This window comes from Mobula birostris, chromosome 21 (genome assembly GCF_030028105.1).
Source record: "Mobula birostris isolate sMobBir1 chromosome 21, sMobBir1.hap1, whole genome shotgun sequence".
Classification (NCBI taxonomy): Eukaryota; Metazoa; Chordata; class Chondrichthyes; order Myliobatiformes; family Myliobatidae; genus Mobula; species Mobula birostris.
Genome location: NC_092390.1, coordinates 26031084 through 26058010, shown reverse-complemented (window position 1 = coordinate 26058010; position 26927 = coordinate 26031084). Strand labels below are relative to the sequence as shown.

General features: G+C 41.2%; 1 protein-coding gene and 1 long non-coding RNA gene across 3 annotated transcripts in view; one reads left to right on the top strand and one right to left on the bottom strand.

The window, feature by feature from the left end:
* Positions 1-6222: 6222 nt before the first annotated feature.
* Positions 6223-14544, bottom strand: LOC140185914 (uncharacterized). The gene is made up of 3 exons (XR_011882752.1): positions 14394-14544; positions 13160-13682; positions 6223-7317 (listed from the first exon to the last, which is right to left on the bottom strand). It is a non-coding gene; the product is annotated as an uncharacterized lncRNA (long non-coding RNA).
* A 1998-nt stretch (positions 14545-16542) lies between these two features.
* Positions 16543-26927, top strand: part of arid5b (AT-rich interaction domain 5B) — a 145698-nt gene continuing 135313 nt past the window's right edge. The window contains exons 1-3 of one of the 2 annotated variants that reach the window (XM_072239197.1): positions 16543-16647; positions 16928-17182; positions 25733-25967. In XM_072239197.1, coding sequence (XP_072095298.1) covers positions 16627-16647; positions 16928-17182; positions 25733-25967 — 511 coding nt within the window. In that variant the 5' untranslated portion in view covers positions 16543-16626. Of the gene's footprint in view, positions 16648-16927; positions 17183-17492; positions 17547-25732; positions 25968-26927 lie in introns of those variants that run through there. The other variant, XM_072239196.1, reaches the window with a different exon arrangement.

The following is a 26927-nucleotide window of genomic DNA, read 5'->3' as shown; positions in this document are numbered from 1 at the left end:
ATGGACTCACTTTCAATGACTCTGCAACTTGTGTTCTCAATATTTATTATTTTCTTTCTTTTTTGTATTTGTATAATTCATTGACTTTTGCACATTGGTTGTTTGTCCATCTTTGTGTGCATTGATTATATTTGCTGTGAATGCCTGCAAGAAAACGAATCTCAGAGTAGCCTATAGTGACGTATATGTACTTTGATAATAAATCTACTTTGAATAAATGTAAGTATAATGATGTGACAGATGAATGTGTGGTTGCCAACATTATGCATGAGAGAGAATGCCTGATGCTTGGAACATGCAGCTCTGGAGAAATAGGATTGGTACAAGCCTTAAGATTTGAATCTTTCACAGGGCAGGGCTGGACTGAGTTACTGTGAAAGGTTTGTCTGGCATTGCCCATACAGATCGTTATGACAGTGCCCTGCGACAGCACAAAATAAAGCAGAATGAAGTGTCACAATTCGGAGAAACTGCACTGCAGGTAAACTAAATATACATACTCATGACGAGATTGTGAGGTCATGTCCATTTTATGCTACTAGATCCAATACTATGGAAGCTGTCTGTAAGCCTGGTGGTACGTGCTTTCAAGCCTTTGTATCTTCTGCCCTTGGGAGGGGGGAGAAAAGAGAATGGATGATGTTTGCTGCTTTACTGAGGCAGCAGGAAGTGTGGATCGACTCCATGGAGGGAAGGCTGGTTTCTGTGATGTGTTTACAACTCTCTGCAGTTTCTTGCAGTTTTGGATAAAGCAATTGCCATACCAAACCATGATGCATCTAGATAGGATGCTTTCTATGTTGCAGCGATAAAAATTGGAGCGAGTCAAAGGGGAACATGCCAAATCTCTTCAGCCTCCTGAGAAAGTAGAGGCTGTGGTAAGCTTTCTTGGCCGTGACATCAATGTGGGTTGGACCAGGACAGGCCATCTGAGATGCCCGCTTCTAGAAACTTGAAACTCTCAGCCCTCTTCACCTCAGCACCATTGATGTAAACAACATGTGCAGCACCCCACCCCTTCCTGAAGACAATGTCCAGCTCCTCTGTTTTGCTGTCATTAGGGAAAGGTTGTCATCAGGATACCATGTATCTCTATTCCCTTCCTGTACTCAGACTTATAGTTATTAGAGCTTCTCCATGTCACCTTGTGGTGGTGGAGAAGCTTGTGTGGTCCTGAGATCCTGAGAGCAATGCCGTCTGGAGCTATGCTCCTGGTAGGGTCACCCATGGCGGTAAGGTCGAAGGTGAGGTCCCTGACAAAGAACAATCCAGCCAGGACCTTAACGGTGGAACAGGTGGATGAAGTTACTTCGAACTCAACCGCTGTGAAGGCAGATGAAGGCTGCAACAAATCCATCAGCTCCATCCGTCGTGGTTTCCATGCCATTGGAATCAGTTGGTTGATTTGTGAAGTATCGTGTGCTTCTTGGAGTGCAACATCAAGTACACATTAAACAAATACACGCACAGGCATCTTCGCTCTGTGGGCCACTTCTTCAGAATGAAGACCATCATCCTTGACCTCAAGGGATAGCCACGACAAGTTATTAGAGATATGGTCCACTATGGTGGCATCCACTGCAATCCTGTAGAAGGAGTCACAGCAGAATCTGGTCGCACAGGGCGCAGGGAGTAGAGTTAGGGGCTGACGACGTAACCTCGTGGAGCACCAATGTTAAGAATATTAACGTCGGAGATGTTGCTGTCTATGGTCTGTTGGTCAGGAAGTCAAGGATCCAGTTGCAAAGGGAGGCGCTGATCCCAGGTAAGGAGTTCGGTGAGGTGTTTGCTCAGAATTATAATATTGAAAGCTGGGCTGTAGTCAATAAACAATATTCTAACATGGGTACCTTTACTGTCCAGATGCTCCAGTGATGGGTGTAGGGCCAGGGAAATGACATCCTCTGTAGACCTGGTTCAGGTGAATTAGACCATAAGACCATAATTGCAGTGGGTTGACGCTGTTTGGAAGGCTGGTGTTAATGTGTGGCATGATGAGTTTCTTGAAGCACTTCATGATGACAGATGTCAGAGCCACCAGACTATGCTTTTCCTTAGGCACTGCCATGATACTGGTCTTCTTAAAACAGATGGGAAGCTCAGACTGGAGTAGTGAGATGTTACAAATGTCTGCAAATAACCCCGCCAGCTGACTTGTACGGGGTCCAAGGAGGCTGCCAGGGACACCATCTGGGTTTGTGGCTTTCCGAAAGTCCGCCCTCTGGAAGACTGATTTCCAACATTGAGTGTGGATTCAGATGCATTGGACGCTATGGGATGGATAGTGACATTCAAATCCCCTTCTGTTCAAAATGCATATACAATGCGTTGAGCTCATTGGAAAGGGATGTGCTGTTGTCAGTGATGCTGCCGGACTTTGTTTTGAAGTTGGTTACAGCATGTAAGACCTGTCACAAACTAATGTCTGATCTGGGTCTCTATTTCAACTGCTATTGTCATCTCCTTGTGTCCCTGATAGCTTTACAGTGGTACTGAATTGTTGGTATAAAACCTAGTGAGCTGCTTCTGCACTCAACAATTATATATATATAAAATATCGCTCTAACATGGACCTAAGAACTTTTTTTATATACAGATTTAGCAGATGAATAAAGTTCCAGCATTAAGGGCCTTAGTGAGAATAATTATTGCCTGCATTGCTTGGATAATGATATTGCTTTGCATATGGTGAGGAAGAGCAGAATTTAAAAATTCAAAGTTCAAGGTAAATTTATTATCAAAGCACTTACATGTATATGTCACCTTATACTACATCGAGATTCATTTTCTTGCCAGCATTCTTGGTAGAACTAAGAAATACAATAGAATCAATAAAAACCACACACAAGGACTGACAGGCAACCAAAAGAAGACACACTGTGCAAATAATTAAGTAAAGTAATACTGAGATCATGAGTTGGAGCGTCCCACACAGATGAGAGCCATCACCTTGCAAGTGTAAACACTGAGTATTTTGAAAACGTCAACAATGCTGAGCTAACAAAGTTCTTAATGTCAATGCCATTTTTTATTTTTACTTGTAATGCATCATTAGTTTCCACACCCATTTTCTAAATGGAGAAGAGAAAGATTATGCAACGTTGAATAAAACGCAAATATGCCAATGAAATGGAAAGTGAAGGTTGGGGCCATTGTGCAATGTTGTACTTTCAGATGCACTTTCCACAATGTGGTATTACTAGTTCTTGGTTTGGTTTCCCAGAAGTCGAGTCAAGGAAACAAACCCTATATAACATCCACAAAATGCGGGTCGGGGAGCATCCGTGGAACGAAATAAAGATCCAATGTTTGGAGTCGAGACCCTTCATTTATATAACATTAATGTAATGCTTATGGTGAATCGTTGCATTTTGATGGGACTTTTCCCTGCCTCAAAAGTCTCTAAAATCAGTCAGAATCCATTATTAATTTCTAGCAGTAACTTAGAACATAGAACATTATGGCACAGAACAGGCCTGTTAGCCCATGATATTGTGCCAATCTTTTAATCTACTCTAAAATCAATCTAACCCCTTTCTCCCTTATAGCCCTCCATTTCTCTATCATTCACATGCCTATCTAGGAGCTTCTTAAATGCTACTGGGGAAGTAGGGAGTGGCAATGGTCAAACCTGATTAATTTTATAATGTCAGTCAGGATACAACATCGTTAAAATTGCATATTTAGCCAATTAATAGGCAATGGCATTGCCGCGAAATTCGTTTCAACATACGTGACAGTACTTCTTTTAAAAAATAAATCGGATGAGATGTTCAATTAAAATCCACATACCTGGAAAAAGATTTTAAAAATGACACATGCTTTACTATTGCAATAATGGTGAATAAAGGCACTAATTGGCATGCAGAAAACTTCCACAAGAGGTATTCATTGTAGTGGTATTCATTAATGGGGATTGTTGGAAATAAATATTGATCAGGACAACAGCCAGGGATCTTTGGAGACACAAGAGACTGCATATGCTGCAGGGTGAAGCTACAAATAGTTTGCTGTGTGAACTCAGCAGGTCGAGCAGCATTTATTCTGCTCAGGGGATGAGAAAGACGATCAAGGACAAAATTCTGCATCAGGGGATCTTTCCAAATTCCCAGTTCAGTATTAAATCTTTAACCCATTCAATGTAACAGAAGGCCAGCTTACGCATACCCAACTTCTGCCCAGCCCATACATACGATCTTACAGAGACCTGGGGTGGGGGGGTGAATATGCTGACTGCTGGGGTATTGCAGGTGACAGGTCACTGTTCTTGACATCTGCTGGAATTTTGCTAGCTCGAACCCAAGAAGAATACATTCTGCTCAACATGGTGATATCCACTTTGCCAATTCTGTCTAGCAACTTGCCACCTTGACAAGCAGTAGTACCCTTTTTAAAAACATCCACAGCACTTAAAGGATCAATGACCCTATAAATTTACAAGTATTAGGAATTTGCTGTGGTGTGTTGGTGCAACATGTAACAAAAAAAAACAACATTCAACAATTATAATGAATTAAGAACTATATAAAATATAAAGTTAGAGGTTAAAGTACGGATATGGAATGGGTATAAATTCATAAATAAGTATGTATCTACAATATAAACAGCATTACAAAAAGTGACTTTGTGTTTACAGTGCAGTGTAGTGTAAAATCTGGCCTGCAGTAAAATCTTTGAAAAGAAAATCATTATTGGCACGAGATAGGCTTGGGCTAAATTTGTTAACATCAACAATTAAGAATGGCAAATTAAAATTTAAAGTGCTTCTCCAGTCTGTCTATTCTAATGGGATGATCCACCTCCGCAAGGATCTTCTGGGGAACTGAATCCTGTGGTGATCTGGGGAGCAACACATACAAAATGCTGCAGGAATTCAGCAGGTCAGGCAGCATCTACGAAGGGAATAAACAGCTAGTCTTTTGTGTGTATGGGTCTAGATTTTCAGCATCTGCAGATCGTCATGTGTTTGTGACCTGGAGAGGATCTGTTCCTGGTCCTGATCTCATCAATGCTGAAGGGAACTCACTGTGAAATGACCTGGCTATTAAACATCCTGTAACCACAATGACCACAGTACAGTGGACATGGTAATATTTGTCTTTTTCAATAAGATTAACATGGTCATTCCTGAACCGCTACAAATTATTTGGTGCAGGTAATGCTGTTGAGTAAGGCCTTCCAGGATTTTTGACCCCTTGTACAGTGAAAAGATGGCAGTCGGTGCCCAAGGACATTGGATGCGTAGCTTTGTTTGAAACATGTGGATGATGACACATCCCTTGGGCCTGATGAATTTGTCCTTTTAGGTGGTTGAGGTCATTGGTTTGTGAGGTGCTGTTTAAGACGCTTCAGCGAAGTTTCTTCGCTACGCTACAATTGACTTTCCACTGTTGTGTCGTAAGTTTCAGATTATTAAAATGGAGGGTGCATGAGGAGGTGGGGAGTACAGAGGACTATTCGAGTGCTTGGACTTCTGTTTTCTCAAGATACTCGGGGGATTCCCTGCTCTTTCTTAAGCGAGGGCATATTTAACGTGTCCATTGATCTTACAATAAATGGATTCAGAATATTTTACTTCAACCTGCAAACTAAATAACTGGTGTAGCACTGAATTAGGGCCTACTTCACTGAGAAATTACATCTAATCATAATTCACTACTTTTCTGCAATATCATGACAGTCAATAATGCACTCTGGCCTGTAACTTCCTTCTTACAATGTCAAAACGTGCAAATAAGATTCATCCTATGCTAGCATGGAGCAGTATGGCACCCATTTCCAGGCCTCCAAGCATCCAGATGGAAACTTTATCCCAGACATTGCATCAGGACTTTTATTGTTTCTCCAAGCTAAAACAATAGTGCAATGTCCAAAATTCATTTCCAGTATGATTGGCAAGTTCATTGGTTTTAAAAATGATAGTTCTCATCTACTGACAGAATAACCAGCTTTATCAACAAAAGCCACTCATGTAATGGGAAATTACGTAACCTGTGTTCTTTGCTAGGCTGCTCGGTGACACTCCACAGTCTCTTTGCTTTCTTTAGTTATTATTTATACTTTACTCTTCCTTCCTTCTTCAATGATTTTTCTGTATCCTAAGCTGCCAGCTTATCACGTTCCACTTTTTTTTAGATTATGAGGACACTCAGTCCTTGTTTATTGTCATTTAGAAATGCATGCATGCATTAGGAAATGATACAATGTTCCTCCAGAGTGATATCACAGAAAAACAGGACAAACCAAAGACTAACACTGACAGAACCACGTAATTATAACATATAGTTACAGCAGTGCAAAGCAATACCATAATTTGATAAAGGACAGACCATGGGCACAGTAAAAAAAAAGTCTCAAAGTCCCAAGTCGATCGACTCCTGAGTCCCCGATAGTAGGCGGCAGAGAAACTCCCTGCCATAAACCTCCAGGCACCGACAACTGCCGATGCATTGGAAGCACCCGACAACAGCCAACACTGAGTCCATCCATCCAAAAACTTCGAGCCTCCGACCAGCCCCTCCGATACAGCCTCCTGAGCGCCTTCGACCTCGTCCCAGCCGCCGAAACAAGCAAAGCTGAGGATTCGGGGCCTTCTCCTATGGAGATGCCAGACCACACGGTAACAGCGGCAGCGAGGCGGACATTTCAGAAGTTTCTCCAGATGTTCCTCTGTACTCTCACGTCTGTCTCCATCAAATCAGAATTGTGCACGGTCCCCTACTTGGCAAATAACAGACATCACCACCAAAGTGGCCGCGCGTGCTGCATCGCGTCGCCATCTTCTCCTCCTCCTCCCCCCATGCTTCACTTGCTGCATGGCACAGAAATGGACTGCAGGTATCAGGGGCAGCTACAAGGACTATTTAGGATGAGGTGTGTGTGATGGTGAGGTTGGAGGAGAGGGAGGTCTCATTACTCAACATCTTATCCATCAGGAATCATCTATCAGAAAAACCACTGCGCAGTACGTAGTGTAACCCTGTTACAGCGCTAGTGACTTGGGTTCAATTCCCACCTCTGTCTGTAAGGTGTTTGTACATTGACTGTGTGAGTTTCCTCAGGGTGCTCTGGTTTCCTCCCACATTCTGAAGATGTATGGGTTAGTAGGTCATTGGTCACATGGGCTGGAAGGCCTGTTAGCATGCTGTATCTCTAATTAAAAAATTAAATTAAAATTAATAAAGTATAGAACTCCATGCTCATACTTAAACTTCACCAAGACTGTCCTCACTGAAATCTGTAACGCCAGACTAAAGGTACACAAGTAGGTCTGGACTGTTTTGTCCAAGGAGGTTAACGTCACAGTAACTTCAGAATCTGTGTGAAAAATGTAAATATAGATCAAAATAAATTTGTTTTCAACTCATGTTTCTTGATGCACGTGCAGATAACACGTCTTCATGTTAAAGAAAATCATGATATGGCCATTTTCTGGGAATGCCCACCTCAGCCTTCTACTGCAGGCTTCTTCAATAGGCAGTGATACTTCTTACTGAGACCCCCCTAGTGCATCCCCCCAAGAGCAGCTCGCATTAGCTCTGGTGGGTCTCTATGCCTTCTTACACAAAGAACAGTCATTCCCCTTCTGGGTACTAGTGTCCAAGTGCCTCTGATCCATCGGAAATGCCCTCCCTTCCTTCTGCCTTCATGCCATTCTTGAAGTACTCAACAGGAGTTGGGAGAGTGCTGCTTATGATGTGTGTGAAGGGTGAGCTGCATTCGTCATAGCTGCAAGGGTGAGTGCTGGCAGATGCAAGAACTTGTAGTTTAGCACTGCTGCACAAGCTGAAACTGGCATGGCACAGTGTTATCAGAATCAGGTTATTTTCACTGACATACTGTATGTTGTGAAATTTGTTGTTTTGTGGCAGCAGTACAGTGCAAAATGTACTATAAATTACACTAAGAAATATACACAAAAAAATGAAATAAGAGAGAGTAAAAATTGTGAGGGTTCATGAGTTAATTGTCCATTTGGAAATCTGATGGCAGAGGGGAAGAAGCTGTTCCTGATATACCTCAGGTTCCTGTATCTCCTCTCTGAGAACAGGGCAAGTCCTGTGTGGTGAGGGTCCTTAACGATAGATATTGCCTTTTTGAGGCATTGCCCTATGAAGATGTCCTCGATGCTGGGGAGGCTAGTGCCCATGATGGAGCTGGCTGAGTTTACAACCTCTGCAGCTCTTACTGATCCTGCACAGCGGTCCCTCCACGCCACACAGTGATGCCACCAGTTAGAATGCTGTCCATAGTACATCTTAGAAATTTACTAGAATCGTTGCTGACATGTCAAATCTCCTCAGACCCCGAACGAAATGTAGCCACTGGCATGCCTTTTTCATAATTGCACCAATATGTTGGGCCCAGGATAGACCTTCGGAGATATTGACACCCAGGAACTCACCCTTTCCACTGCTGGTCCCTCGATGAGGACTGCTGTGTGCTCCCGCGACTTCCCCTTTCTGAACTCCACAATCGATTCCTTACTCTTAGTGATATTAGTGCAAGGTTGTTGTGACAAGCTTAACTAGCCAATCTATCTCACTCCTGTACTTTGCAAACTTTGCAAATGAAGATAGTTCTTTCTGACACTTTAAAAAAGAGTGCTAGGGTGTTGCGCAAAGGAATCTCTAGGCTATAAAAACTCCCATATCCACTCTAGTGTATTTAACTTGTTATTTTTCTCTAAGCGAACACATAAACTGCAGGAAGACAGAATAAGTTAATTAATGCAGTGGAAATAAGAGCAGCAAATGTAGGGAACACTCAGCAGGTCAGGCAGCACCTGTGGAAAGAGAAACAGGGTGAATGTTTCACGTCAAAAACCCTTCATCATAATGAATAATGAATAAAGCTGACCTGGTGGTTGGGGCAGGCTGCAGCTCCATGTAAGCCCCTACAACGAGGCTCAGGGAACAATAAAGAAAAAGACACCAAGCCGAACGGCATTGCAAAGGAGAGATAGGGATAAGCTGATCTTAAGATGCAGAGGAAATGGTAAGGACAGGAGGAAACAAGGTGGACATCAGGAATGATTACGATGAGGAGAGGAGGAAACAGAAGTGAAAAGGTGGATGTCAGGAGTGATTAAATGACATCATAATGAAAGAGTGATAGCTGTACAAATATCAGTCTAATGGAATGTAAATGCAGGAAGCAAAATCACATTTACATCATTAGTAAAAATGCTGTGGGTGTTGGAAATATGAAATAAAAGCAGAAAATGCTGGAAATATTCAACATTTTGAATTGTTGAGTCTGGAAGGCTCTGATGTGCTGAGGCTTTATAAGGATTTGGTGAGACTGCACTTGGGAGTACTGTGTGCAGTTCTGGGCCTTCTTTCTAAGAAAGGACGAAAGGGCCCAGAGGAGGTTGACAAGAATGATCCCGGGATAGAATGGTTAATATGTAAGGAACATTTGATGGCTCTGGGCCTATATTTGCTGGAGTTTAGAAGAAAGAGGTGGGATCTCATCGAAACCTATGGAATATTGAATGGCCTAGCTGGAGAGGACGTGAGAGGATGTTTCCTGTGGTGGGTGAGTCTAGGACCAGAAGTCAGAGCCTCAGAATATAAGGATGTCCCTTTAGAACAAAGCTGAGGAGGAATTTCTTTAGCCAGAGTGTGGTAAATCTATGAATTCATTGCCACAAAGATGGCTGTGGAGGCCAAGTCATTAAAGTGGAGGTTGATAGGTTCTTGATTAGGAAGGGTGTCAAAGGTTACAAGGAGAAGGCAGAAGAGTGGGGTTGAGAGGGAAAATATATCTGCCATGATGGAATGGCGGAATAGACTTGAAGGGCCAATGGCCTAATTCTGCTCCCATGTCTTATGGTCTAATTTGCGTAATTAGAAGCTGAGATGTCATTCCTTGTGTTTATGCTAGGTTTTATTAGAAGAGTGCGGAGGTCCAAGGGCAGAGGACTGGAAATTTACAGTCACACACTTGGGCTGGAGTGGGTTCCACAAAGTGGTTATGCAGTCTGTGCTTTGCTGTTCCCAGTGCAGAGGAAATAACATCACAAAACGGCAAACTGGGCATAAAAAACTGAAATCGTTTCTGGGTGAAGTTGCAGCCTATTGTACTCCTATCAATTTAAAGTGATGTAGGACATGATAGTGTTTTCTGTTGTTATTTTAGATTTTCAGCATCCACAATATTTCTTTGTAAGAAATAATATAATAGGAGGAGGTGTAAGCCATTTTGCCCTTCTAATCTGTTCCATCATTCATCAAGATCATGAATATTGTCCTACCTCAGATCCATTTCCCACACCATTCTGATTTCCCTTGATTCCCTTAACATCTAGAAATCTACCAATCTGTATTTCGAGTGAACTTAAGGAGTGTGCCTCCAGAACCTGCCGGAATAGGGATTTCCATAGGATGATCAACCTTTGAGTGAAGACATTTCTCACCTCCTCACTCTTAAAGAGCCTACCACTTATGAAATTAAGATTCTTTTTTCTGGAATCTTCAGCCAGAGGAAACATTCCCCCTGCAACTTCGACCTAGGGCACAAGACCCAAAGATAGGAGGGAAGATAAGAATGAGGTTGAAATCGGCTGCAGGCACAGCAGATGGCCCAGAAAGTAGTTGTGGTTAAAGATATTGGAGCAGGACCAGTGTTAGAGTGAAATGGGTAACGGGTGACGAAGGACATCCAGACTCAAGCTGACTGCTTTGCGTTCGAAGGTCAGTGACAAGGACATCGCTGCTTTGCTCTGCTCCCATAGGTCAGTAACGTGGACGTTGGGAGACTATGTCTCTTCTCTGCACTCAGAGGCCAGTTTGGACGGGTGTTGAAGGATATCTGTGGTTGTCGGGCTGTCCCAGGTCCATGTAAGGAGGCACAAGGGCCGGTTATTTAGCAGTGGAGTTTGGAGTTTGAGGCCCCAACATAAGCTGGTCCACCGGAGGTCGATACCAAAGATCAGAGCCCGAAGCCTGGACACTGGAAGACTGACTTGGAATTGGAGGACTGTCCATGTTTGTGGGTGGATGGAAGGGATTGGGGGTGGGGGGAGGAAAGGAACTTACTTTGCTGTTAATGTTTCGGTACTGTTTTGTTGTGATCTGCGTTGTCTGCAGAACATTGTAGGCATGCTATGTTGGTGCTGAAATGTGTAGCAGCAGCTGAGGCTGCCCGCAGCACATCATCGGGTGTGTTGGATGTTAACTTGAATGATGCATTTCATTGAACATATGTTTTGATGTACATATGAAAAATAAATCTGAATCTGATAGTGCAGACAAATTATCACAGAGGGTGGAATACTAAATAGTATTGAGGCACCATCATGGAGCTAGAGGAAAAAGGTATATGAATGGGGTGAGCCAAGAATCAGCGAAGAGAGAGAGTTGTTGCTGAGTGGAGGTGCTGGAGAGGGAAGAATATAATTCTGTAATTCACAAAGGCCTAACTAGTTCTCTGCCGGAGACGCATTCCCCTGGCTGGACCCATCTTCACATTGAATAACCTGTATTTCAATTCCACTTGTGCCTTTTCTCCAGGTCAGGTGTGTAGCTACAGTAGCTCACAAAGGCTCGAGCTACGCCTGTCTATTTCTGAGTGGAAACGTCGACGAATTACTCCTCTGCATAGATGCTGCCTGATCTGCTGAGTTCCTCCAGCATTTTGTGTTTGTTGCTGTGTATTTCTGTGTTACTGTCTTTGTTTCAGGTCTGCCCGTGCCCCCTCCCTGAACTCTCTAACTGGTATATCAGCAACTTCATTGGAACTGCTTCGTGCGCTCTTACAGAAATTGAAGATTTCATTACATTTTTTTTGTCAGTTTCCACTCTGGTCTCACTTTCATGATGTCCAAAACGCACTGCTTCTCTTTTTTGATTTCTCTTTCTCCTTCTCAGGGAATAGGCTAGTGATAACCCTCCACTACAAGCCTACAGAGACTATACAGTACACCCTGCCAACCCTGCCTGCTGTAAGAACTCCACCCTGTTCTCCCAATGGCTCTACTTCCATTGTATTTGCTCTAGAGAGGAGCAAATAATTTGTTGTTTACTTGTACTTTCAGAAGGCTGTTGACAAACTGACGCACACGAGGCTTCTAAGCAATATAGGAGCCTATGGTATGACAGGAAAGGTATTAGTATAGACAGATTGGCTAACTGGCAGAAGGCAAAGAATTAGAATAAAGGGGCCTTTTCTGGTTGGCTGCCAGTGATTAGTCGTGTTCTACCGGGGTCAGTGTTGGGTCCGCTACTCTCCACGTTAATGACCTGGATGACAGAATTGATGGATTGTGGTGAAGTTTGCAGATGATACAACAATAGGTGGAGGGGCAGGTAGTGTTGAGGAAGCTGGGAGTCTGCAGAAGGACTAGGACAAAGAAATGGCAGATGGAATACAATGTAGGGAAGTGTATGATCATGCACTTTCCGAGAAAGGATAAAGGTATAGACTATATTCTAAATAGGGAAAGAACTCAGAAGTCAGACTTGGGAGCCCTCGTGCAGGTTTCCCTAAAGGTTAACTTGGAGGTTGAGTTGGTAGTAAGGAAATTAAGTGCAATGATAGCATTCATTTCATGGGGCTTAGAATATAAAAGCAAGAAAGTAATGCTGAGGCTTTATAAGGTGTTGGTCAGACCACATTTGGAGTATTGCGAGCAATTTTGGACCGAGAACCTTCACCAGGACTAGAGAGGAGGGGGGAGAAAGCCAGAATTAGGTGACTCGAGGAGGGGAAGGAATGTGAGCTGGCAGGTGTTAGAAGTCAGACCAAGTGAGGGGAAAGGTGGGTGGGTAGGGGAGGTGAGGGGCAAAGTAAGTTGGGAGGTAATAGGTAAAATAGGGAAAAGGCTGAAGAAGGAGGAATTTGATAGAAGAAGAGAGTAGACCATGGGGGAAAGGGAATGGGAAGGGGCACCACAGGGAGGTGATGGGTAGATGAGTAGAAGAGGTAGGAGGGGAGTCAGAATGGGAAATGGAAAAAATAGAGAAGGGGAGGTTGTAGAAATTACTAGAGGTTAGAGAAGTCAATATCATACCAGCAGTTTGGACAAAATATGAGGGGTTCAAGTTCCTACAATTCGAGAGTGGTCTCATTGTGTCAGGAGACGAGGCCATGGATCAACACATTGGAATGGGAATGGGAAGTCAAACTCAAATAGATAGGCACTGGAAAATCCCACCTTTTGTAGTGGACGAAGCAAAGGTGCTCACCAAAGCAGTCCACCAATCTACCTTAGGTCTCACTGATGCAGAAAAGGCCAGAACTACATTGTGACAAGGCATTGCTTACATAACAGTGTCCTTGATAATTGCTGTCATGATAAGTATTAACACAAATGCAGGATGACAGCACATCAGAAAGGCAGCTCAGCACCATCTTCTAAATGATAATTAAGACTGGGCAATACATGTTGTTCTACTGAATTGTCTACAGGGTTCCAGAGTTGGACCTATGTGTGGACAGGTGGAACGAGTCCCAATGACGTCCTGCGTTCAAGAATGGATGAGATCAGAGTTTGAGGCCTAGAGTTTAGGGTCCTGTCATTAGTGAGTCCGGAGTTCGAGACCTGGTGTACAATGATCGGCGTGTCCAGGGATCGAGGCCCAATGGTCGATGGAAGTTGAGTCCTGTTGGCCGGAGCCGAGTCTGCAAATCCGCTGGAGAAGTAGAACCTCAAGTCCAAGTCCGCTGGTGACTGGAGTCTGAAAAAAAAACCCGTCCTGGGGTTAAAGGACTGTGTAGATGCACGGGTGGGAGTAAGGAAAGGGGTTGTGTTCGACGTTGCTCTGCCCAGCATTGTGGGCACGTTATGTGGCAGGCTGACCCCAGCAAACCCTCGGGTGCGTTGGTTGTTAACGCAAACAACACATTTCCCTGCATGTTTCGATGTACAGTACAAGTGATAAATAAACTGAATCTTGCCAGCAACACCCACCTTCTATAAAGGAATAAAAATAACTCAAATATGCTGTTAAAGGACGGGTTGTGAGCAGACCGTACACATCTCACAGAAGATGTGTGTTTGAACGCATTATAAATAGGAGTCTCCTATATAAAGTAGCAGCCGATTTCATAGATTTTGATCGTCAGCGTTATTAAACTCACGTTAGTCGTGAGTTTCAACAACTACCCTTTTCTCATTCCAAACGTTAAACTTCGAGTTGGCAGGAATAATTATTGGTGAAAGCAGAAAAGATGGGCTGGAAGTGCAAGCTCGCTTAAGATTTTAATACCATATAATAAATTAAACGCACAAGGAGAAATATACATCGTGACAGGGCATTATGAAATAAATAATATCTCGTTATCCACTCTGCCCACTAAATGCGCTGAAACCATTGTTAATTCTGCACTACGCTTCACGGGTCACGAGGACTCTTCGTAATTGTTTGCACATTGCTAATAATACTTACCTTTTGAAGTTTTAACTACCGAGTGCCATCACGTGCTTCAATCATACATCAAACACTCCTCGAGTTAACTAAAAATAGTCAGTTTCCAACTATCTTGTTTATTTAACGCAATTTCCACAGATCTTGTAATTGGTTCGAGTTTCGGTGCGTTCGTCATCCAGTGATATTGACCGTGGTTTGTTTTCGTTTGATTTGGCAACATTTTAAATTTCCCTATTTTATAGCCGAGCGTATTCAAGACCCTCCTCGCCCCGGGATGCCTGGTATAGTGGGAGCTGTAAAAATTGTAACTATTTTACTTTCGCCAACTAAACCCCTGTAAGGAACGCACACGAAACGCCTGAGTTGTGATGAGCGGCCACTTACTGCAAAATTCATTTCCTTTTATTGTAATCCGCGATTACAATTTCATTTTGAGTATTTAGGTAAATGTAGCAAATTTCCTTGGGGCCTTTTAATGTATTTTTAGATATGTTTGTCTGCATGTTTGAAATTGGACACTTTACAGAAAGTTTAAATAAACTTCTCATTACTGCCCCCTTACTGTCTAAACTGGCCCAGAATGGATCTGAGAGTTAAGACTGAGCATACTAGAGCATAGAATCTCTGCATCGAGCTGTGATTATTTCTGTAAAGACGTTTGTGAAAGCTCAGAATACGTACTAGGAAATGCCCTACCCAACAAAAAAAATGCATATACACAAGTTGGAAGATAATCGCTTGTTCTATTATTCTACGAAACGTCATTAAAACAATCCAGAAATTGGAGTATAAAAGATACACGAAATTAACCCTTTGGAAGCTTGAGAAAATGCTTCTAGAGTGTACTGTATACCTGTGTTATAATAACACTGCTTTCGTGGTACTCAAATAGACTACAACATCAACGAGCTATTTACACTGCAGGCACCGTGATTTACTGCAGTTATCGCGCAGCATTGCAAATATAGATTGTACGCGTCTTCTATTACAGAAATTACAATCCCCGGGCCCCCGACTTCTGTTTTCTACAACTTGCCATAACCCGAGGGGAAAAATGAAAATAATTAATTATTAACCGAGTTCTGCATCGAATCAGGGTTACGCAAATCCAATGTGCGCAGCAGACTTTTCAGAGTTGTGAATATTAAAAGCAACCGGGAAGACCGGCTGCCTAGCAATAGGTAGCAGACTCTGGTTGAGACCTGCGGCTGGTTAACTTTTCAGGTTACATGCACCCTAGAACCAGTGCCACCAAGAGTAGTGAAATGCAATGCACGCACCCCAGCACTGGGAGAATCCAGAAACAAGCTGTGCAATATATTCACCTAAGTATCGGTACCGACTGGGGCCATACAATGCAAAGCATGCACCCAGAACTGTCTGCGCCTGGGAATATGCGATGCTGTACGTGTACCCCAGCATTTGGAGCCATGCAACGGAGACTTCCTAGCTCTGACATTGTCCGGGGCTAAGCACCTGAGCCCTTAATGCAATATATGCAGCACCCAGAGCTCCCACAAGCTTCGCCAATTTGCATTTTATTTGCAAACTGTTCCGGGGGGAGAAGCGGCAATGCGCGTCCCCGCCGCCGTGATTTCCCCCCCGACTAGAGGTGCATGGTTTGTGCACATGCACTAGACCTTGCTAGTATCGTCCTCGATTCGGCGTCCCTTGCTGCCAGCAGCGCGCGTGCACGCAGCTGCGGGCGCGCGGACCCGGGACCGCTGCAGGAAATCTCTCGCTCTCTCTTTTCTCTCATATACACACGCTGACGTCATGCCGCAGGTCCTGGCAGGACGGTAGAGGCCAGTGCTCACAAAAACCTTGGCGAAAAATGAAATTCCGCCTCAAATTCGGGTACAGCCAGGCTAGGGGTGATCCGAATAGTCGCCTGCTCCCGTTCGCTGCAGTGGTTGTTTTTATGGCCGTACCGAAAGCTGCGAGCATCGCAATTCCTAGCGCGTTTAGGTTGGAAGGACGCTGTTGCAAATCACTTTGCAGAAGAAAAACAATAGGATTTTCAGGCATTTGGTGCAGTTTGGGGAGGAGGTATGAAAAGTTAGGGGGAGGGGCAATAATTAGGTGCGGATTGCGATCATATTGGATTTGACTGGGTGAAGAGAAATGAATTTCATATTGCACCATCGCTGCACCCTTTTACGAAATATTCTTGGAGCTGCCAGGACCTCGCACATTCATTCAAGCCAACTTTGGAGGAGAATGTAGACTTCAATCAATTGAGAAGGGCGATATGGAGACGGACTCAATCAAGGTATTAAACTGCTCTCTGCTATTATTCTCACACTGCCCTTCAAACCTCTCCACCGCCTGCATCCTTCCCTTCGCCTGACTTCAACTGACTTGTGAATAGGGTGTAAAAGTTCAAAAATAATTTTAAAAAGCTGACATACAGCTCTTCAGAAATTGTTCCAAACATATTTAGATTGTTTTTCTTTTTAAAAAGAAAAAAATTCGGTTCCAGTCAAAATCTCCCATATGTTTCATTTTTAATATATATTATTAATTATGTTGTGTATGTTTTTCCCTCGCAGTGGGTTGGTTCTCCGTGCGGTTTACACGGAGCCTACATTTTCTACAAAGCTTTCAAATTCAGTCTTGAAGGCAGAGCAAGAATCCTCTCCCTCGGAGACTTTTTCTTTGTAAGATGTAAGCCAGGAGCTCCGATTTGCATAGCAGAACTCCAGTTGTTGTGGGAAGAGAGAAACAACAAGCAACTTTTGTCGAGTTCCAAACTCTATTTTCTCCCCGAAGATACACCCGAAGGAAGGTCGATCGGGCACGGAGAGGTGATGACCCCCACTTTCTTGTTTGATTCGGTTTTAATTGACTGCAATATTTTAGTTGCTGCCTTTTATGAAATATGAGCTGTGCACTTTGTCGCTTATAAACTAGCATTTGCTGTACGTGAACTTTACAGAAAATAAGAATATTTATAGAATCTATTTGCATAGTGTAAAGTAAAAGGAAAGGATATTTGTACCCTCCCCCTGTAGTTCGGTTGGGTAATGTTCAGCTATTTGTCTTGGGCTTGAAGGGAGGGGGGGTCTATGTGATTAAAAATATTTAGCATGAACTAAAAGGCGGAAATTACGAAACGGGGTGAGATCAAAGCTGTACTATGAAAGCGTGAAACCGGCTGAAAGGGGACAGGTACAATAATACAGTGAGAAGCCGTGTCTCTGTTGAGCTCTCTCCGCACAGGAGATGTGATGCGGCGAGTCTTTTTTTTGATTGTCAGCGTGTGACGTGTTTCTACAGTGTGTAGTGAAAACCGATTCTTTCCATGTAAACATCCAAACAGCACATTCGGATGAGAGAGAAAAATATCTAGCGTGCCAAGGAAACTGGCCTCGCGCAATTTTCCATGCAATGACGCAAATCTTTAAATAACTTTTTTATTAAAAAGCTGAAATCTGATTCAGTTACCATATAAATACATCAAGCGGACAGTAGGGACTGGATTGGTCTGTAATATAGCAGTGATGTGTGTGAAAATCAATGATGAACAGTTGCGCGCTGAAGTGCTGGTTAGCGTGACGTGTAAATAGCAGAGCTTTTAAATTGCGTTTTACAGTATCCTGATAGGGGCGAGAGAGTATAGATTGTAAACACTACAGGCAACTAGTTGTGCTCATGAAAACAGCTCTTGTCTGCATGTCGGAGTTAATTGTGCATTCTGAAAGACTGGCGTGTCAAATTACCTTTTCATATCTTGCAACAGGTTTAGAAGCAGTTAATCCCTCGTATTACTTTTTTTCCCCGAACACGTTAGCAAAAATACTTTTAACCACTCTGTTACTGTTGCTCTCCAGTCTAATTATATTCGACCTGTTTATCTACTTCATTTCTCTTTCCAGATCGATAATTAGAAAATTAATTGCCCAGTTTAAAAAAAACTATTGAAAACACTTAATGACCTTTCTCTAGAGTTCTGTCACCCCTCCCCCGTCTAAATTTTCCTGTGCAGCTGTCTCCCTTCGCACCCCCCCCTTATTATTTGCTTTTGAAATTTATTACTTGACGCGGTTAAGTGATCTGGAAAAAAAGGAATAAACTAAATAACGAAACGGAGCCATGGCACTTCAGGCTAATTCTGACCCCTCCCCCCTCCCATATGTAAAGCAGTTGAAAGCGATTAGTTTATTATGCAGGGTGGAATATCTGCTAATACCACAATTTAATAGCGTTTATTTGCATCTTCCGAGGAATGCAGGCAAGCGGACCTCATTGTGCATAGTTTTTCTCACCGTGAACCTGCTGGTTGATAATTATGTTTATTCAGCTAAATTGAAGGGAGGCGTGTTGTAATTTTAAATAGATTGTGAACATCTATTTTAACATGAATTTGTATATATTGCACTATGTGATTTTTATATTGCGGTTAATTGTGCTGATCTGCTATTTCTGATATCGGAGTCAAGGAGCAAAGTACTGTCGTTAATCATTAACCTGGTTAATATCGCCCGGAAAACCTCGGTGTCATCTGTTAAAGTGCTGTAAACTAGAAGTTAACTCTTTCTCGGACAGACCTGAAATTATGCAAATATCTTGTGTACTTTAAATAACACGGGCGAGGGTAGGAGCAGGTTGTAGTTTCCAGATGCAGTCCTTACTTCGCGGCAGCTGATGTCATTTCCCTTCTGGCCAGAGTTAGTCATTCATTAGTAAAGAGAACAGCAGCAGGAACGGCAACGAGCGCGCACACACTGATCCTGAGCGTTGGCAAGTTGCCCAGAGAAACTTACACCAAGCTCTAGCGAGCTCAATATGAGACTCCCATTAATATGTTAACGCAGTTGTCACATATTAATAGGTGTGTTGTGTACATACGGTTCTTGTCAGAATTGATGGTTATCGTCCATCTCGCATTGTATTCTCCTATACATTACACCAGCTTTCTGTTTAGGGAATGGGAATTGCAAGTTAATTGACCTATCATTTCATATTAATTTCTAAATTTAGAAACGCCCCACAGGAAATCCATTATTGCCCATTTAAAAAAAAATTCGAAGATGTCAGTTACCAAAATTTTGTTCGTTCTATACCACAAAACAGTGACCTTTTTCATCCTGTATCATAAATGGACGATTCCCCGTAAAAGGTTTGGGTTATATTGGAACGGAAATAATTTATATGAATGCTAACTTATTTCAATAGTAGATGAACTATCTCGCAAATTTATGAGCAACTGGTATATATTATATGCACTGCACTGCATGTGTAATATGTACCATGTAAAAACATATGCTGTTAGACACTGCAGAAGCTCCTGCTTTCTAGGTTTTATGGTACAGTGTCAATAGTGAGTGTTCAACAAATTAGCATCTCAACACTGGATCTTTGTGGATTTTTAACTTTTTCATTTATGGCTTCAGACTGTCAGGTAAATCCAAATCAAACAATTGATGGCAAATAGATCAGGCCCTATAATCTAATGAAACAAACAACCATCCTAAGAGCTATTACAACATGGGATGATGCCTCATAAATAAAATGGGAGTGAGAAGTACAAGGGTTTAGAGTGAAGCTGTTACACTTCAGAATCTTGTAAGACATAGGAGCAGAATTAGGCCATTCGGCCTGTCAAGTTTGCTCCACCATTCCATCATGGCTGATTTATTATCCCTTTCAACCCATTCTCCTAGCTTCTCCCTGTAACCTTTGACACCCCTACTAATCAAGAACCTATCAACTTCCACTTTAAATAGATCCAATGACTTGGCTCCCACAGCCATCTTGTGGCAATGAACTCCAAAGATTCACCATCCCCAGGCTAGAGAGATTCCTCCTCATCTCTGTTCTAACAGGAAACCCTTGCAGAGGGCTGTGCCCTCTGGTCCCAGACTCACCCACTGTAGGAAATATCCCCTCCACATCCACTCTATCAAAGCCTTTCAATATTCGATAGGTTCCAGTGAGATGCCCCTTTATATGTTTAAGCTGCAGCACGTACAGGCCCAGAGCCATCAAACTAGCAATCATTAGGGTCAGCGGGGTAGAGAACAAAACATGTCTTTACATAAGAATATTGTTATAATTTGGAACAGCCTTCTTGAAAAGGTGGGACAGAGGCTGATTAATAACTTTGACAAGTAAATGAGGTATATGCTTGGTAAAAGTTTTTTTTTAAAAAAGGATGTCAGGAAAGAGAAGGCAATGTGAAATGAAATGGATATTTCTCAAAGAGCTTGCGCATGCATTAGGGGATGAATGGACTCCTACGCAGTAAGATTCTCTAATAGATTGCAGTTGTGTGCTCCTTTTCAGATTTTTTTTAAAAAGACTATTTGTCACAGAACAATTACCTTCTATTTCAACTCTAATCCACCTTTTTTGTTGCTGTGCCGTGAATCATAAGATGCTAATTGTGCCTGCGTATTAAATTGGGCATAAATATGCAGCAATAATGGCAAACTATTCCAGTAAAGCTGAATAAATTGTGGTTCATCTTCACTGTACAGTATATTAATGTCTCACTCCCCAGAGGGATCAGATATAATGAATACAATTATGCAAATCCGTGAAATAACGCTGCAGTATATTTTTGGCAACATTTTTTCTAAAGTTTTGCATTTCTTATGTTCTGATGCTGATAGCATCATGGGCTTTTTCATTTAATGTGCCAATTATTTGAATAATGTCATCTGTTTTGAATACAGTAATAGGAAAACAGCAATATCCTTTCTCTCCCCCCCCCCACCCCACCCCCAAGAGTCACTTCTTCAAAATTCAAATCCAGCAAGCAGCATTGCCTGCATGGCAAGGCTGATTTTTAAAGTGGGTCAGTCACTGTTCAGGCAGTAACTAAAGATGTTTAAACAATTTTTAAATCTAATGTAGGAGAGGAAATAATGACATAAATGAAAGCTGTAGGGCAGCATCGTAATATTTTACGACTAAGTTGGCCTGCTTTAAGTGTCAGGAAAATAAATAACTTGGAATGAATCTTAACATTTGTTAAAAATGTTTTTCCTAGCTCTGCTGCTGGCTTGGCTAATTTGAAGATGTCTTAAAAGCTTGCTTTCAGAAAAAGAATTGAAGTGATTATTCTGAAAAATAAGTGGTGGTCATGGGGTGCACATCAGGGAAAGTAAAACTTTAGTGCCAAGCATCTGACTTCTTTAAATTGGGTTCCAGTTACCAAATACTCTTTAGTTATTCTGTCCTCTATTGGTAATGTGAATTCAATAGCAGGACTCTAATTACTTTTAGAAGTTCATCGCCGGCTTTAACAGTGAGATGAGTGGGTTTCAAAGGTTATCCAATGTTCTTTTAAGAGTGCAGTATTTTATATAATAGCAATTAAAAAAAAAATTCTTTTGGCATCAATCCAGAGTAAAGTCAGAATTTTGGTAAATTTCCACATTTGCATGTAAAGATGCAAGGATTATATAGGTGGCCAGTGCAAGGTTTATATTGTGGTTATTAACTCATTGTAAATGAAAAGAGCAGAATGTAACATTGGTGCAGCAGTGATGAGTGGTTTTAGTTGGGGCAGCATTATCAGTCTTTAATTGCTGAGCTGATGAAAGTAGGTCGTAAACAAGGAGGTACATGACACAAATACCAAAGATTAATGTGCAGTTTATTTTGATTTTCAAATTCTTTTGCTGAAAATTTGAAATAAAAACAAGAAATGCTGGAAAAATTCAGTAGGACACATAGCAGCTGCAGAAAGTTGATATCTCAGGTCGGGGACTCTTCATCAGAACTCAGAAGCTTCAGGGGCATGAAAAAACAAGTTCAACACCACACTTGTCCAAATTGCAACCAACTTGGAACTCTCACAGCCCAGCATCCCTTTTTGAATCTTTGCACAGGAGGTTTGGAAAAGGCTAGAATAGAAATTCTAAATCCAAAAAAGGCTAAGGTCTGTTAGTCTCTGCAAATCAGGTTAGATAAAATATTATTGAGAGTGGGTTTATGTATCTGGCCTCGAGGTTCACTGGTCATTGTAGTATGGCTGACGTTTAGACTGTTCCATTCTCCAGCACTACCAGCTTGAGATACAGATGCAGTGCTGGCTGAAATGTTGATATTTGCATAGAGAAGTGCTCTTCCGATGCCCGGTGCCCTGAAAAACCCTTCTCGTGTACCTTAAAGTTCTTGTCACTTGAGCAGTTGTGACAGCTTTGCAAATGAAAGAGGAGGCAAGTTCATAAGAAGATTGGAGTTTTGTAAAATGAAATGGTATAGAATTTTTTACCGCTTGGTCTGTCCTGAATCAGCTAGTTGGAGGTTCCTGGCCTTGACTAGAGAGGAGAAGGATGTTTTGGCACTTAGTATCAACGGTCGCCCTGCTATGTTGGGTGAGATCAAGAGCAGACTTGGTGCTGATGTCTCCTTTGGCTGAGTAGTGCACTATCATTCATTGTCCAGTATGAAAATGGAATAGTGTCTATCAGAACTTCATAGAGTGTATCTGAAGTGTAATTATACTGTATGATGGGGAGTGAAGTGGTGATGTGGATAATTGGGTGAAAATGCTGTCGGGAGACAAGTGGAGATGAAAAGAAGATACAACAATAAATGTATTTTCATTTCTTTTTGTCTGTTCTTAAATTTTCACCATGCTCTTTGTTCTAAAAGTGACAATTTTCAGAATACATTGTGCAATCAAGACAGAAGAAAATTGCAATCTTATTGCAGCCAAAAATAAACAATTTATGGGAATGAGAGTGCATTTTAGGATTATTCATAAAGTGAGTGGTACAATTTACATTTTCAAATGCATATTTGTTCTTTATGCTCAGTGTAACACTAGTATTAGAATTTAAATGTTAACGTGAATTTATAACGACAGGTTTATTATCACTGGCATTTGTGAAATTTGTTGTGGCAGCTTTACAGTGTAATACATTAAAATTAAAAAGATTAAGTAATGCAAAAACAGTGAGGTAGTGTTCATGGGTTCATTGTTCATTCAGAAATCTGATGGGAGAGGGAAGAAGCTGTTCCTAAACATTTCTTCTTCAAGCTTTCTGTTAATTAAAGTTAGAACAAGAACAAAATTAAAAATCTGAAGGTCTCCTTTTTAAAGGACATGAATTACTAGATAGCCACTTTACATAAAGGGCTTTCTCATTCCTATAGGCATCATTTCTCATGTTGCGAGGTCAGTAATTCAATAGACAGCAAAGCAGGTGTACTAATCTGTTTTGACCTGAGGAATTCTTTCTTTGACCTCATGAGGCAACAGACTGAAACATTCCCAGCATGACAGATTTTCTTTCTTTTGGTAGCTGTTTTATCAAAGGGTTGAGCAGACCAAACCATATATTAACTAAGATTATTATATGGATGATTGCATACAATTTCACTGCTAACTGTAAGCAGCAATTTATTGCACAGTTTACTTGTATTTGTGACAGTTTCCTGTAATATAACTTGAAAATTATAAATTATGCTAAATAATTACTTGCTTTTTCTAAAGATGAATATTGGATGCTTTCACTAAAAATAGCAAATTACTGTTTGGTGATTTTCAAGCAATCGCTTCAACCTTGGAATTTACAGCCTCTAATAAATCTTTAGATTCTGTTATTTTTGTTTCCTTCTTTGTATCTGAGGATTTCATAATTTTATACTACACCATGTAGATAATTGTGGGGGTAAAGTAGGCTCTGATTTTTGGCATGAGATACTCTCCGGATAGAAGCTTAATATTCTGTATGATCCTAAATCATATTTGAGCAAGCATCTGGAAATTCTGGCATTAAACTTGATTTGATGAACTTTGGAAAGTGATTGTTTTCACCTTCTCATATTACAGCATCTTTGCCACATAGCTAACAGATGTGTTCATCAGGCACTATGTATAAAAGGGAATTCAAGCAAGTCACCCAACAACAGAACATTCAAAGTGGATTACGAAAACTGTAAAATGCCTTTGTTTCCTCCATTTGGACTTTATAAAGCGGACAACATATTCCCAAACTAATGCTGGCATTGTTTCATTGCCAATAATTCTGTACTTAGAGCTTTAGTTTCTTAACAACAAGAGGTTTTAATATAATTTGCAGCACACTCAACTGTGTATCTCATTATCAGAAAGAGAATATGGAATATTTGGAGGGGGGGAGGTGGGAACATAATGATTTGAAGAAGCTAAACTTTCAAGTGAATTTAAAGTTCCATTTGACCATCTTGCTGTTTGTAGTGGCAGCACGACAAATTATAGTTGAAATAACTTAGGCATTTGTTATTGAAATATTCAATGTGGAGTATGTTCCTTTCAATGTTTTTCTAGTTCAGCTTTATAATCAAAAAGGTATGTTAGAAATTTATGGAAGATGATTTATGCTGCTTGAAAGAAAAGAATTAAGTCACAAGATCAGAAAGGATCTCTAGTTTAAACAAAAATAACAAGACAGTTATTTGAAATCCTTAAAATCTTGGTGCATGTCTCTTTAAAGCATCTTCATATCAATGCAAAATTCAAGCTACACCACTAAGACTGCAAATATTAATGACATTAATTAGTTGAAACTTGTGTAAGTGTTTGCATTTCTTCTTAAAGTCAGTCAGTAAAATTTTATCCTTCTGATTTTCAGGTAATTCGCAAAATATTCATTTGGAGCCATTTACCTTTCAGTTTCGCCAGGCCCTATTTCCCCCACAAATGATATTCCTAGTGAACCGATAATGCAGAATGAAAGACCTAGCACAATTGATTATGTACCATTGTGGCTTAGTGTCTTCAGTCAATAGATTAAACTTCAGTGATATGATACTTCTTGCCTCTGTGGTCAGCAGTGTTGTGGTTTTCTAGAGGAGTAGACAGATTGGAAGGAAAGTCATTGAAGTTGCTTCAGTAAACTTTTGGATAGCTATTTACATATATCTGAAAGCAGGCTACTTGTGTATTCTGTTAGCTGAAGTGTTGTTAACAACCAGGCACAGGTTTAATGTAATTGAAATGACAACCAGGAAGGAGATAAAGCAACTTTTTTGTTTTAACATTTGGAGTAAATTGTCATGATGTGGAATGCATTGCTTCAAAGGGTGGTGTAAATAAATTGAACAGTAACTTTTGAAAGAGAATAAATATTTAGAAGGAAAAATGTGCTGGGCTATTGGCAGGGCAGTTTAACAATCTTTTTCTCTTGAGTCAAACCTGACAAATTGAATGGTCCCTGTGCGGTTTGATCCCATGTTCCTATCTAATGATACAGTTGGATAGTGATTTTAAAAATATTAAGTCAACTATAGATTCATTTAGATGAGAGTTGTGATGTGCTACAAATTGAAATTGAAAACTCGATCGTCTGAAATGTAATGAAAGCCTTCAAAGATCAGCAACGTCTTAGTGTTGAATATTCTGGTACTGTTTACAGGATGAAGTTGTAGCTGTTTCAGAGAAAGTAATCGTGAAGCTGGATGACCTGATGAAATGGACATGCTCAGATTTCAGCACGTGGACACGGGGCCTCGGGGCTGTGTCACTGAAACCCTCAAAGAGAAAGGAGCTGAGGATCAATGGACAAAAGGAAACTTTGCATCACTACAGACAATGTACCCTCAACAGTGGCCTCAGTTTCAAGGATGTGTTAAAAGAGAAGGCTGACCTTGGTAATTATTTTATTTACATTGCCTTTTGTTTGAGCTCAAAATTCTAATTTGAAAGCTCTTTATTCCTATTATCTTTTGATTCCATTTTAGGTTCAGTTGATACTGAACAGATGTGTTATTTTCTCATTGAAGTTGCCGAGTCTCTAGTGGAATTTAATGGCTTGCAATTTGGCTTTGGCTATTTTCAACTGTTATGACATTTATGATGTTTTGTGTCGTTGATGTTCTGCTTTAGGGTTGCAGGCTAGGCATTATTAGACATGCTAGGAAATATAAATGTGAAAGTCATCCTTTAAAGTATTTGATATTTCCGGTTTTATAAAATCATCGCTCAGTATCAAAAATGTTATCCATTTGAATCTGCGACTGTATATCTCTCTTTTACCTTTTTGGCCCTGCTTTTCTGTCAACATTTATCCTTCAGGTTTGCTATGTCAACTCTCACGTGTAATGCAATATAGTGTTCAGCAGGTGTCTCCAGGGAGTACAACTCCAAAGTTTCTACCAACTCTTTTTGACATCTTGCACTGGGGGGGGGGGGGGAAAGAATAGAAAGAGTTTGGGCTCACTGTGGACAAATCACTAATGTTCATTTTGAAACAATCTCTCCAGTTGCAGCTATTACATTTTAATTTGGAGAGCGAGCTGCTTGAAATAATACTGCTTTTGTTCACTGATTTGCCATCTCTGGTGGTACAGTTTAAAATACACGATAAAACAATTGAGTTTTTAACAATACAAGGGATTCTTGGATGTTGAAAAACTAGAGTGACAAACGCAAAATGCTGCAGCAAATCCAGCGGGCCAGGCAGCACCTATGGAAATAAACAAACAGTTAATATTTTGAGCCGATTCTTTAATAAAGTTGTGTTTTAACAACTTCTAAGAAAATAAGACATAGGAGTAGAATTAGGCCATTCAGCCCATTGAGATTGCTGCGCTATTCCATCGTGGCTGATT